The sequence below is a fragment of the Varanus komodoensis genome, unplaced genomic scaffold, assembly GCF_004798865.1.
Source record: "Varanus komodoensis strain SLA01 unplaced genomic scaffold, ASM479886v1 scaffold32, whole genome shotgun sequence".
In the NCBI taxonomy this organism is placed as follows: domain Eukaryota; kingdom Metazoa; phylum Chordata; class Lepidosauria; order Squamata; family Varanidae; genus Varanus; species Varanus komodoensis.
In genome coordinates this window covers 2,201,974-2,214,827 of record NW_025335798.1, presented here as the reverse complement: position 1 = coordinate 2,214,827, position 12,854 = coordinate 2,201,974, and the positions used below count along the sequence as shown (strand labels likewise).

General features: G+C 47.0%; 1 protein-coding gene across 2 annotated transcripts in view; it reads right to left on the bottom strand.

The window, feature by feature from the left end:
- The window catches only part of PTPRN (protein tyrosine phosphatase receptor type N), a 42,678-nt gene extending 32,335 nt beyond the window's left edge, over window positions 1-10,343 (bottom strand). For both annotated transcript variants that reach the window (XM_044438358.1, XM_044438359.1), the window contains exon 1: window positions 10,167-10,343. In XM_044438358.1, the coding sequence (XP_044294293.1) occupies window positions 10,167-10,275 (109 nt within the window). In that variant the 5' untranslated portion in view covers window positions 10,276-10,343. The remainder of the gene's footprint in view (window positions 1-10,166) is intronic.
- Between the last annotated feature and the right edge of the window lie 2,511 nt (window positions 10,344-12,854).

The following is a 12,854-nucleotide window of genomic DNA, read 5'->3' as shown; positions in this document are numbered from 1 at the left end:
AGCCAACAAAAGAACAAAATAGCAAAATTGGCGCAGCATGGCTCTCAACCAGCTCCCACTGGACTGGCTCTCCCCTCCCTGGCCCTCCCAGCGAAACTGGTGCATCCCCTGCTAACAAGATACCAACCAAGGAAGAGGAGGTGGAGCACAGCTAGTCCCTGCGCCAGTCTGTGTGCAAGTCCACCCCCGCCCCCCGACTGGCAAGAAATCTCCCATGGACCAGGGCCGGTCTGCGGACCCATGGCTGAAAAGCATTGCTTATAGAGCAGACCTGCCCCTTCATGTATTGATGCAGGCATAGGGAACCTCCAGACTGTGGGGATTGCCCACCCCATTGTCTTTCCAGCTTCTTCCTCCCAGGCAGGAAAAACCCTTATCTCAGATAAAGTGCAAATTAGAGAGAAGGCCAGTTCCCCTGGGCACTGAAGGGTCTCCTTTTCTCCGCACTCAGCCAGGGGGAAGCTCTTCTCTCCAACCATCTGCTGGTTGGAGGAGAGAGGTTCCCCCGGCTGGAGGGAGGGGCAGGATCCTGAGGAGCTCTTTCACTGCAGCCTGCTTACCCCTGAGAAGATGTACGGTCATGGGCAGCCACATGGATGCTTGGTATTTGGGGCGGTATTTGAAAGTGCTGCTAAGTGATTGAGTCCTGCTTACTTCTGAGTAAGGACTGAGCTTTAGCCTTGCCCAATATGCCTTCAGCCACACTGCCTTGATGGGATGAAGCCTCTGACATTTCCCAGACTGGAATTTGGCCTTTGGAGCGAAAAGGCCTCACCCTTCTGTCAAGTTTTTCCACTACTTCCTGGCCTTCGTTTAGGTTTTACCAAAATCTTAAAAGTTTATTCATACTGTTTCTTTTCAAACAAATCAATAAAACATTTCTCCATCTCTTTAGCAGTGTTTTTCTCAGTGCTTTTTTTGTAAAAAAAAAAAAAAAAAAAGGTGCCGGAACTGGCCGAAGGTAGTAAGCACACACACCAATCCCAAGCCAAGCAGCTCCCAAGGAGCAGCTATCAGATAGCAGATCGCAGACACAATAGCAGCCTGCAGGCACTATGTTAATGATGTTTGTTGCTGATCTGCTATGCAGTTCAAAATCACTTCATAAAATCCATTTAAAAAAAGGTGCCTAAATGCCGTTCCGGTGCGTTCTATGACAAAAAAAAAGCTCTGGTTATTCTTAAGAAACCTTTTGCACTTAGCTAGCATTACTTTTAAGACACACATTTTTAAAGCAATATTTGTTATTTTAGATTATTCATACACATTTGGAAATGACGTTTAAGTGCAATTTCTCCTATTATGAGTATCAAGTTAATGCAAAATACGGCTGGTGTTCTCTTTTGCGTTCTTAATATGACCAAATATTGAAAAAGCAATGCTGTCGCTATGCTCAGAAGCATGTGGAAGCTTCACAGTCCCAATGAAAAGACATAAATAATGTTCAGTTTATATCTTGATTTCAAGATCAGCCAGATATATACATACTGGCTGGGTTCAGACAACATGACAAGCCATGCTGGGTTCTTCTACCATTGTTGGTCTGTCCTGTTGTCCAAACACAGTCATGGTATTTCACCAAGGTAATTCTGGTCTACGGAAACCACAACAAGAAACAATGGTTTGTTCTATGGTTTCTCCATCCTCCCATGACTTGTGTTGTCTGAACTCAGAATTGTGTTTTCCACAGTTCTGATGTGCAATTGCCTCAGAGTCCCTGGGAAGAGCAGCAACGGCAGGTGCGGCTCCAGACTCTACGTGCCAACCAGGGCCAACCAAGAAGAGGCAGACAACGCAGGCAAGAAGCAATGTGGCTTGAAATTGAAATTCAAGGCACAGTGGTTGATGGGGCATGTTCCAACAGCAGGAGGACTGAGTGGGGAGGATGGAAACCACAATAACACAGAAACAACTTGTGCGTCTGTCAGGTAGGTCATGGTCAAAAGCTGCAGTAACTATGCAGGGTTGCTTGACATAGTGTGTGCACTACGGACGAGCAGAGGCGGACTGCACCCACTCAGTCCACCTCTCACCATATGGATCCAAAGTTCAGGCACGTGACCATGGCTTCTTGCCAAGTGAAAGTGCCTTAAACGCAGCACAACTTCAGAGAGTATTTTTACAAAGTACCTCATACTAACATTGAATGCAGCAGGAACAGAGCACCAAACTTCAGAATATTGGAAGAGAAAGCAGAGCAGGCAAAACCAAACTTCAAGCCATAAGACCCTATAGCCCTCTACACAATACCTTACCCTACACCATTTTGTCTGGCATGCATTACTAATACTATTGTCATTCATCTCTAACTGATGGCAACCCTAGGAATGAAAGCCCTTCAAAATGTCCCATCCGTGACAGCCCTGCTTGGCTCTTGTAAACTAGAGGCAGTGGCTGCCTTTATGGACTCTCCCTGTGTCATATTTGGTTGTCTCCTTTCTTGTTTTCTCCAGTGAGTCTTACCTTTTCATAATGGGCCTTAAGTATTAAGGCTTACAATATGACCAAGCAAGTTGCCTAATTGACCAAAGCCCTCCATAGTCAGAATATGTGGCAGAAAAATAATGGAGGGTTATCTGCAGATAGTTTTACCCTTGCATAGCATTTCCCTCCTGGGTTCACATGACATAACAAGCCACAATGTGAGCCTGCCATGACTTGCTTATTCAAAATTGCAGCTGGCACATACCATAACCCATAAATAATCCATGGTGGGCTGTGGTGATATTCAAACCCAGTCAATTTCTGAACCTAATGTTATCTTAACTTCCCCAAATTGGTACTTTCCAAATGTTTTGAACTACAAGTCCCATCAGCATAGTCAGTGCTCAAGGATGATCTGGGCAGTCATGCAAAACATCTAAAAAGCACCAGGCTGGAAAAGGCTGAGCTAACCTATGCAGAGCATTAAAAGCAAAGGGCCTCTGAAAATGACAGGCAATGTGAATATGCTTTATTTAGTTACTTCTACATACTTCTACAATTTTCTGCTACCAAGAGATAATTGGAGTGGCTATGAATCATACAGAGAAATATCTGGAATTGTGACAGACAGGTTGACATTCCAGATGCTCCAACATATCAGAGCAACACTAGGCTAATGCTGTGGAATGGAAAGACATCTCAAGAGTCTTCTAATTGATTGGGCCCAGGGATATTATACTCCAGACCTGGCAAATGCTGGGTGCAGAACTAAGGGTACTCATGACTCCTCGATGGAATCATAGCCTGTTGCAGCAGATGGGTTTGAAGTCCACAGGGAGAAACAGCCCCATATGCGGATAGGGTTTTCACCCTTATTAATTTATTACACCACGGAAATATAGAACAAAGCAGACTAGATTAGCCACATCCACAGACACATCCACTGAATATCGCAGTTGCCCATTTGGTGAGTCAGAACAGGCCAGTGCACCCTCTCCTTGCACTGCTACTGCTGACGATTTTTGTCGGCATGAGTCAGAGGTCTCTGGGGTGGCGGGGCGGCGGGGGGGGGGGGGATTCTGCAGGCAAGCATAGCAGAGGTGGCTCTGCCAGCACACGTGTTCAAGGTAAATTCAAGCCACAGATTCAGCTGATTCTTAAGCAGGCACCTTCCAAACCAGGACTACTTCAGGAGATGACCACCTCTGCTCTTTCAAGCAAAAATCTCCACAGATGCTTGTTGGAGAGTTGCTCCCATTTCTACAGTTGAGAGACAGAATCATGGAAGAATCCCTTTGTGTGAGCACCTCACAAAGCATGGGGGGGAGAGAACACACACTGGTGGACTGGACAGTGCCCCTCATTCAGAAGAGAAGACCCCCCCCCCCACATTGGTATGGTAAGATGAGAAAGACTGTACTCCCTTGCATGTCCTTTCCTCTTCATTTATTTCATTTTTATACCGCCCAATAGCCAAGGCTCTCTGGACAGTTAATAAAAGTTAAAACATGCAACAGGAAAGAGGGGGAAAAGTAACACCAGACAATAAAACCACAGCAATTGCAACCGAATCAGCACAGAGGTATAGCAGTAGTACAGGATAAAACTTGAGACTACCTTCTCCTGGTAGCCACCCCCTTACTTCCTTTGGAGTTGTTTCCTGAAGGACCCCAGAAGATGGCCTTTGGGTCTGGCTAGGTGCGTGTAGGATGAAGTGTTCCTTCAAATAACCTGGACCCAAGAGATCCTTTCCAATTTGTCCCTGTTTATGTCTGACTGGAGGCTGCACTGTCCCCACTCAGCTACCAGGGCAAAGAGACAACGGTGGCTTCCCAAGCCAACGACAGGTTTCACAAGCCAAGTTCCACATGTTTCAGCATTATGCCTTTCACTTGCTTGAGCTACATCCTACTTTTTGCTGGCCTTAGCAGTGCAGTCAAGCTACACCCAGAATCCTAAGTGCCTAGACAGGGCCTGCATAAAACCCAAGCAAGTGGGGTGGTTGAAGGAGAGAATATGGACTTTTGCTACCCTAAAGCCGAGAACCATGCTCAACTCTCCCATCAAGCAGGACTTTGCCTTTTGGATCTCAGGAACAACTGGGCTGAGACGGGAGAAGAGAAGCGCATTTTTAGCAAACGGTTCCTTGATACCTGGAACCATTTGATAATCTTTCAAAATTAGCACTTTGGTTTAAATTTGGCCAGCTGGATCAACCACTTGCCCCATGCTATTTTTGCAAGCAGGACATGGGCTAGTATAGAGGTGGGGAACTTATGCCCCCTGATGTTGATGGACTGTTCACTCCTAGACTCCCTAACCGTTGGCCATGGTTACTCAGGCTAATGAAAATGAAGTCCAACATCAAACGGGGGGGGGGGGGCACCTTCCCCCCCCCTGGGCTAGCAGCTTCAGAAGAAAAGCCACTGTAAGAATTAGATAGGGTGGGGGAGATGAAAAGAAAATGCAACGTAACCCTTTTCAAGTATCTAGAAGGCAAGCCTAAAGCTGCCATTTCCCCATCTGGGGCAGAGGGGGTGAGGGAATTCCCTTCATTCTGCCTAGTCCAGTAAGCAGGATCCTTTGATAGCCTGCCTGATCGCTCTCCTGGAATTCTGGGATCCACTTGTGCAGGTAAAAATTCTGGAAATGGCTTCAGAAAGGAAGCTCAATCTGGGGGAGTCAGACGCAAAAGTTAAAGTGAGCTCAGCCTTCCGCAGACAGTTTGGAGCCATCAAAGTCACAAACCAAAATATTTATATGCTGCAAGGTTTCAAGGCTCCCGAAGCCATGAACTGCTACCTTATTTGAGCACTGTGGACTCTGCCTGTGAGAGCTTAAAGTGAGGTCAGCAAAGGGCATACAGAAGACTTTCTGGTATAGACACCAAATTCCTTTCCCAAAATCACAAGCCCTGAACAAATCGAAGCACTTTAATTAAAAAATAAGTCTTTTTTTTTGCTAGATGCATATTACATCAGCAAGACCAAGACAACACAGTGCAGAGCACAGCACCTAAGAACCTGCCCTAAAATTGGTTATATACCAAACCCACCAATGTATAGGCAACATGTATGCTCCACTTGCAGCTATAGCAGGAATATGTTCCAACAAACCTTAGATGCTATATTAAGAGTGTGCTCTCGCTCTCTCTCTCTCTCTCTCTCTCTCTCTCTCTCTCTCGCATACATGCACACCCCAATGTTAATATCACTGCAGCTGATGCACATTGCTAACAGGATTTGGCTTCTAGTCAAAATGTGGTTGGCTGTGAGAAACTCAGCATTTACAAATGTTTGATCAAGCTGCAAATGCTTCCCTTGGGCCCCAACAACAGCTAAACAGCACTTGGTGTTCCTTTCCTAGTAGGTTATCAAGAGAGGGAAAGCAACACCCCCAGCTTGGGATTGTTAAGGGAGCAGAAAGGGCTTTTTATAACACAAATGAAAGAGGATCTACTGTGTCTTCTCATTCTGAAGAGGGCAAATTCTGGTTGCTATGATTCACCATATGAATATCACAGGATATAATCAGGGTAGAGGGCGCATAACCAAATCACCAAGAGATAAGCTTTTAAAGATAGTTTTGCAAAGATAATTATATCTTGTTCATTTTAACCACTTCCCCTCCCTTTGATTATGGATCAATGTGTTATCAAATAGGTCTCTGTCTTACTCTGTTTAAGACAGGGTGAGTTGTAGAATAAAAGATTCTGAGTCAAATCGCTCTGGAGAGTCAATATCCAATCAGTCTAGGGTTGTTTGCTGGATGATTCCAAAGTGTAGCCTTTGTAAGAGGCTGTAACTCAGAGGCAGGAAACTTTTCTTGGTCTGGAGGCCAAATAGCACTCCTCCAACCAATGCCGTAGGCTGGACGGTGTCAAGGGGCCCTGCCTATGCAGAGCTCCATGCCTCTCTCTGTCCAGCAGAAGGCCCTTCTGCTCTTTGCTCAATTGAAGGGCCACAGCTGGCACATTAAAATGTGGTTGCTCCAAATGCTGGCTGGGTCAACCACCACCTTTACATGTTGCTCTCCAGCCCAATTCTACTAGCATGCAAATGAAAGGCACTTGAAGGAGCTGTTCTTCCTACCACCAGCCAGGCCAGGAACCTCCCTGGGGTGGTGAGCAGCATGCAAAAGATGGCTTGGCCAGAGCTTGGAGAAGCCGCTCCGCTCCACCAAGCACTGGCCAAGCTGGGTGACTCCTTTGCATGTTGTCCTGCGTAGAGCTCTGTGCCTCTCTGCACAAATGAGCCAGTTATCAGGGATGATGTCAGGGGAGATGGACAGGGCCAGAGGAAGTTCCTCCATGGGCTGGATTTGATCCATGGGTAGGAGGTTCCCTATGGCTGCTGTAAATGGCCTTTGAGGAGAAGAGAGAAGCTTGTAGTTATCCAAATAACCAAAATTCTAAATACCTCCAGTTCATTACCGCACTGTTTCCCAATTAGGATTGCAGAATGCTTACTCTACCTTGGATAGCACTGCCTCAAACTTTACTAAATCCACCATCACTGAATTGAGTTTGTGCCGGATGTTATCGGTTCACTGAATTAATAAAGACTGCCATCTATGAGTTGTCTGTATTGTCCTTAAAAATGGTGCAGAGAATCTTTACCTCTCCCTCCCTCCCGCGAGATTTCTAATCAGATGCAGAAGTGGGGTAAGTCTCCATATTCATTAGCAGTGCACCACAGATGACTGACCAAGTAATCACACAGACATAACTGAATCTGAAGCATTTAAAATAACTTCCTCTACGTGGGCTGCAGCTTGCCTGGGTTATTTTTTCCCTCAATAAATACATATCTAGAACAGCAGTGGGCCACTTGTGGACCTCCAGAAGTTTTGGTTTACAGCTCCAATGATCACTCACCTTCAGCTATGCTAGTGAGGGCTGTTGAGAATTGTAGGCCAAAATATAAGGAAGGCCATGAGTTGCCCACCTCTGACCTAGACTGTATCAGTGAACCACAGGAAGAAAACGTATTTGAGTCACAGCTGCTGCTGTAAGAACAGAAAAAGAGAGGAGGCTTCTGCATGAAAGAGGGTAAAATAAGATTCAAAAAAGCAGGAAATGCTCCATCCACCTTAATTCATGAGGAGACAACATAATTTTTTTCAACAGGGAGGAAAGATTCAGACCTACCATGCCCCTTCTAATCTGTTAGAGCATGCCAGCATTCCTCGAACCGGTGCCTTACACATGGGTTGGTCTACAACTACATCCCCAAGTAGCTAGTTGTACTGGCTAGGGGATGATGGGAGTTATAGTCTAGCACAACTGGAAGGTCAATATACTTGTCAGAAGTTCTTTGACCCATTGAGCCCAGCCATCTCCCTCCAATTCCAGGAGGAATATGGAATGTGATTTCTGTTGAACAGAAAGTAGCAAGATCAATATTTCTGGCTTGAAACCTTCTATATACTAACCAGGCAGCAATGTCAAAGGATATGACAAATATACCTCCTGACTCTGATTTCTGGTCTAATTCAGGTTCAATCTAGTTGTGCCTTAGGTTGCTTTACTGACAGTTTACCAAAGATCTAAGCCTGGAGGAACAGCTCCAGAAAGAAAGCTCATGTCAGCTTTGAATTACAAAAAACAGCAAAGCATCCACTTCAGCCTCTCACCTGGGCAGACCTGTGCTTTGAACTCTGGGTTCATGGAAAAGGAGTAACCAAATTAGGCTCACACCGTCCCACAAGACACATGCAATATTTTCCTTGGTTCTTTTATATTTTCGATACACAGTCTGGTTTCCCTGTTTTCTGTACACCAGTCAGGACTAAAACCTTCATAGTCCCGCAAGCCTCTGATCATACATTAAAGGCTTAATACCCAAAAAATGTGCTACATGTAGCAATCACTTGGTGGTGGAAAGGATTGCCGTTGCATTTCAACATTACCCACTCCACAGTCCCTAATTCCACATCTCCAGTACCTAAAATGCTAGGAAGGAAGAACTCCAAGTACAATCATTCTAGGTCAAAATGCAATAAAAGGGAGCAACTGAGCATGGCTTCCCTCTTTGAGCATGGAATGTACAACTTAGCCACTCCAGAACTGACAAACAAAATCCTTAGTTTCAGGATGACCCTAAAAAGATGAGAATCTTGATTAATGAGGACTCTGAAAAGAATTTTCCTTAGGCGTGAACATCCAATACAGCCTTCCCCAACCTGGTGCCCTCCAGATGACCATGGCAGTCCAACACACCTGGAGGGTACCACATTGGGAAAGGCTGACCTTAAAGAGCCACAAAACACTCATGCACGTTAATTACATGTGTGAATAGTGGTTTTTGAGCAGCATCTCATGCATCCAACTTCTTTGGTCAATCACACACATATACGGATTTGCACAAATTTCAGAGCTGCCAGGCAAAAGGGGACACTGGGCCATTGCACCAGTTTCTGCTGCAACCTCATAAAAGTGACCCACGAATCCATTTTGTGAAAAGGGAACCACCACAGAAGCAGCAAAATCAAGAGACAGCCACGCTTCCTCAGCACTTTTACAGATACACAGATGGAGACTGGGTGGGGATGGGGATGGGGATGGAAACTCTGCTAATTCCTAGAAGGAACAGAGATCCCTCTCAGCATCCCAGCTCCCTCAACGGTCCTAGGCTGTACGGCTGATGTTTGCAACAGGCAGCTGGGTCGGACTGGAGAAAAGGAGGGGGATGAAGAGAAAGGCCCTGCGAAAATGACGTCAGTGCCTGAATTGAGGAGGAAAACACGGGCGGGGGGAAGAGGATCTGCTCCTGAACTGAATTGCGAGGAAGGGGGTGGGGGAGACACGGAGCTAGCCAAGCCTGACGACGCTGTGACGCGCATACGACAGGCTGACACGCAAAATGGTGACAACATCACTTTGGCGGGGGCTGAGTCCGCACTAGGAAAAAGGGGAGGGGACTCATCCCAAGAGAGAAATGGGGAAGAAATGCATATACAGCAATACGAGGAGGAGGAGGAGGAGGAGGAGGAGGAGGAGGAGGAGGAAAGGGAGGAACCAGCCCCACCACCCGGGATCCCCTCGTTCAGAGAAAAATATACAATCATTCTGGAGTCTTCAGGGGCATAATGAGCTGGCAAAGGGGACTGGGAAGTGCGGTAGGCAGCGTGGGGCTCAGCCCATTGTGGTAGCAGTGGGGGAAGGAGAAATTATGCTTGATGTTTTCAAGGGAACTGATGAAGGACCTTCTAAGGGTCTGAAAAACGGGGGAGCCCCGCTTGCCACCGCCTCGATGAAGCAGCCTGCAAGAAGGATAACGCTGGAAGCGGTCCCTCCCCCTTTTCGCCACCCTTCCTCCTCCCTCCCGCGAATCCCCACCATATTTAGGACTCCATGCCAATCCCCATCCGCGCGCTAAAAGAGAGCCTTTCCCGATGCCCAAGAAGGTATACCTTTACTTTGCAAAGGGAATGGGAGGGAAGCCAAGGGCCATGGGAGGTGCAGCGCGTGCGGGCGGAGAAGCAACATCCTGCCATATGGAAGCGAAGGAGAGATCCCCGGTCTCTGCCAGAGGGGAGGGATGGAGGAAGAAAGAAAGCGGGGCTGCTGGCAGGGCAATCGCACCGCTGTCTCGTGGCCCCCTGAACACGCCACCCACTCCAGCTTCTTCGAGTACCCCAAGCCAGGTCTTTCCCTTCCAGCATCCAAGGTCCTACTCCCATTAGCAGCCTCGTTCCTGCCCGCTTCCCTCCCTACGCGCATCTTCATCCCCAGCTCTCACCGTGTAGCACTGGCAGCCGGCGATCCCCGGTAGCAGCCCCGGCCCCCAAGAACGGCAGCAGCAAGAGGAAACAGCCAAGCGCCCGGAGCAGCCTCCGCCACCGCCCCATACCGGCTGGTGCCCCAGCTCACAGCCCGGGCAGCCGCCGCCGCCGCCGCCGCCGCCTCCACGGCTGCACCATCCCTAGGCTAGCAGATCAGCGCCCCCTCCAGACCAGCACTGGCACTCGCGCCCCCACCCCACAAACGAACCAATCTCAATAAACATGCAAAACACCCTCCCGGCCCGCCTGGGCCGATCTGTCCTATCACCACGCAGAGAAAGGACACGCCTCCGCCCGAAAAGCCAACCAAACCCGCCCATAGCCACACCCTTCTTCAAAAGTTACGCCCCCAACATGACACGGCAGGACCCACCCCCTCGCACCTCACATTCTGTCAACCGCATTCCCAATTCCATGTCATGCCTCTTTCTCCTCCCACCATTTGCACGATCACAATGGTAAGCTGGCAGGCACACACCTTTTGCCGCTGCTTTTTAGACTCACACCAGTCGTTTAACATAAAGAAGCTGTTGATCACATCTGTGTCCTGGGCTTTGGCCACTGTCCACAGAAACCTCCAGCATGACCTTCCCAACCCCAAACCAGCCCATCTTAAATCCACAGCCCTCTCGATGCTGAGACCTCAAAGTCAACTGCCATCTGCCTTTTATGCCCCTTCCTTTATTTGCTTTGTAGCACAGTGAGGAAGGTTAAAACACGGGGTTTTAACACAGAGAATTGGGGTTCATGGGAGAGTCCTTGCAGGACTGCTTGTCTTAACTTGGTGCCCTCCAGGCATGTTGGGACTACACTTCCAGCATCCACAGTGATGCAGGGAGTTGTAGCCCCGGCACTTCCGGATGCCATCAGGTTGAGAAATGCTACCTTAAATCCAAAACTCAAAGGACCTGTTTTAGGGACACACCCCACTACACTGTATTCTCTCATCCTTCATTCACCTACCTGCCATTTCCAAGAAAGCTTGCTAAATAGCCTGGTTCCTATTAGTGTGCTTTAACACCATTCCTCACAGGGCAGCACTCACTGACACTGGCACCTCCGATTTTTCTTGGAAACACGTTATTGTTTGCCACCCCCATTTTCATTTGCAAACAAACCACTATTATTGCGAAGCAGAAATACTGTTTTACAATACACTCAAGATGATGCCCATACACCTAGTCACCCCCTGGCTTCTAGTCAACTGTGCAGTGTCAAGCAATTTTTGCTCAGACGATTGATAGCTGATCAAACTAATTAACAGCTTTCAGTTTAAAGTCCCATAGAAGTTGGTGGGTCTCATTTCATAGCCAGCTTCCTCAACACAGCCTGCCATGTTTTGAATGTTAAGGCTTTACATAATGGCCACACCGTGAAGTGCTGCGGGAAATGAGCAAGGCAATTTCTGTCCAAATAATTACATTGCAGCATGTTCGCTCATGTGGCTCAATTATCCCACATTGCTCCCCTTTACCTTATTAGTTTTAGTAACACCATGAAGAAGGCTCAGTGCACGCTCCAAAAGGGCTATATGCTTGGCAGAGAAACAGTCCAAGTGTCAACCCAGTCTTTAGCATTAATGTTCGGTTTCAAATGCTACTTCTGCTTTTCATTACTATGTAGGGCATGCTAAATGATGGACTTCCAAACATTCCCCATCCGTGTCCTAAATCCAAGGACACAGTCCTTGATTCTACACGTAACCACTGTTAGGATCTTGCATGAATTTGCCTGTTTTTTTAGCAGCTCTCTTGGCCATTCTCCACAACAATGATTTTTGTAAGTTTAGTAACTGAGGAGCTGCTGTGAAGAAGAGGTACAATTAACATCAGTTGGTGTTTTACCCTTCTATATGATGCAGGAGTAAAGTTATTTCTATTTCACTCTTTGCAATGATGCTTACCTTTATAAAGAACTAGCACACTTCTCACAGTTAAAACAAACCTCTTTTCTTAGCTGGAGTAGAACAAAAAGGGGAACACTGAACAAGACGTTCTTTTTGGTTTCCTTCCAGCTTGACTTTAGTTGGAAGAACAAGAACTCTTAATCAGTTTCACCACTCGGTGGAGTACAGAAAGGAAAGGTCGTTTCCTGATGCTTGTTCAGTTTCGAAAAAATAGAAATGTAAGGAGGAAGCCAGGTGTACAATTAAAAAGGAAGGCAAAGATCTGATGCAGCCAGTGTTTAAATTCACTCAGAAAGTGAGACAATGTTTGGTTAAAACAGCACAGCAGAGTCAGCCTATGCTCGTACAAGGGCTCCAGTTGATGGCAAAGAATGGACAGGTGGGTATTCTGCCCCTGCCCCAGTAACCAGTTGTAGGGCTCAGCACAGAGAGGGGCAATTTGTGGCCCTCCAGATGTTTTGTCCTACAGCTCCAATCAGTCCTTGCTTGCATAGCCAATGTTAAGGGATGATGGGAGTTGTAAGCCAAAACATCTGTGTGCCTGACATGAGTGGTACTACAGCCATTCTGTGATCTTGTTCAGTTCCAACAGAACAGGCTTAGTTGTAGATGTTAAATAAATCATGTATAAAATTAAAGAAGGAGCTTGCCAATAAGACGGGGTGCACATGCTTTACTTAAAGCATATGTGTATTTTATCTTTGGACCAGAATCTATATTTTCAGTCAGTGGCTGAGAC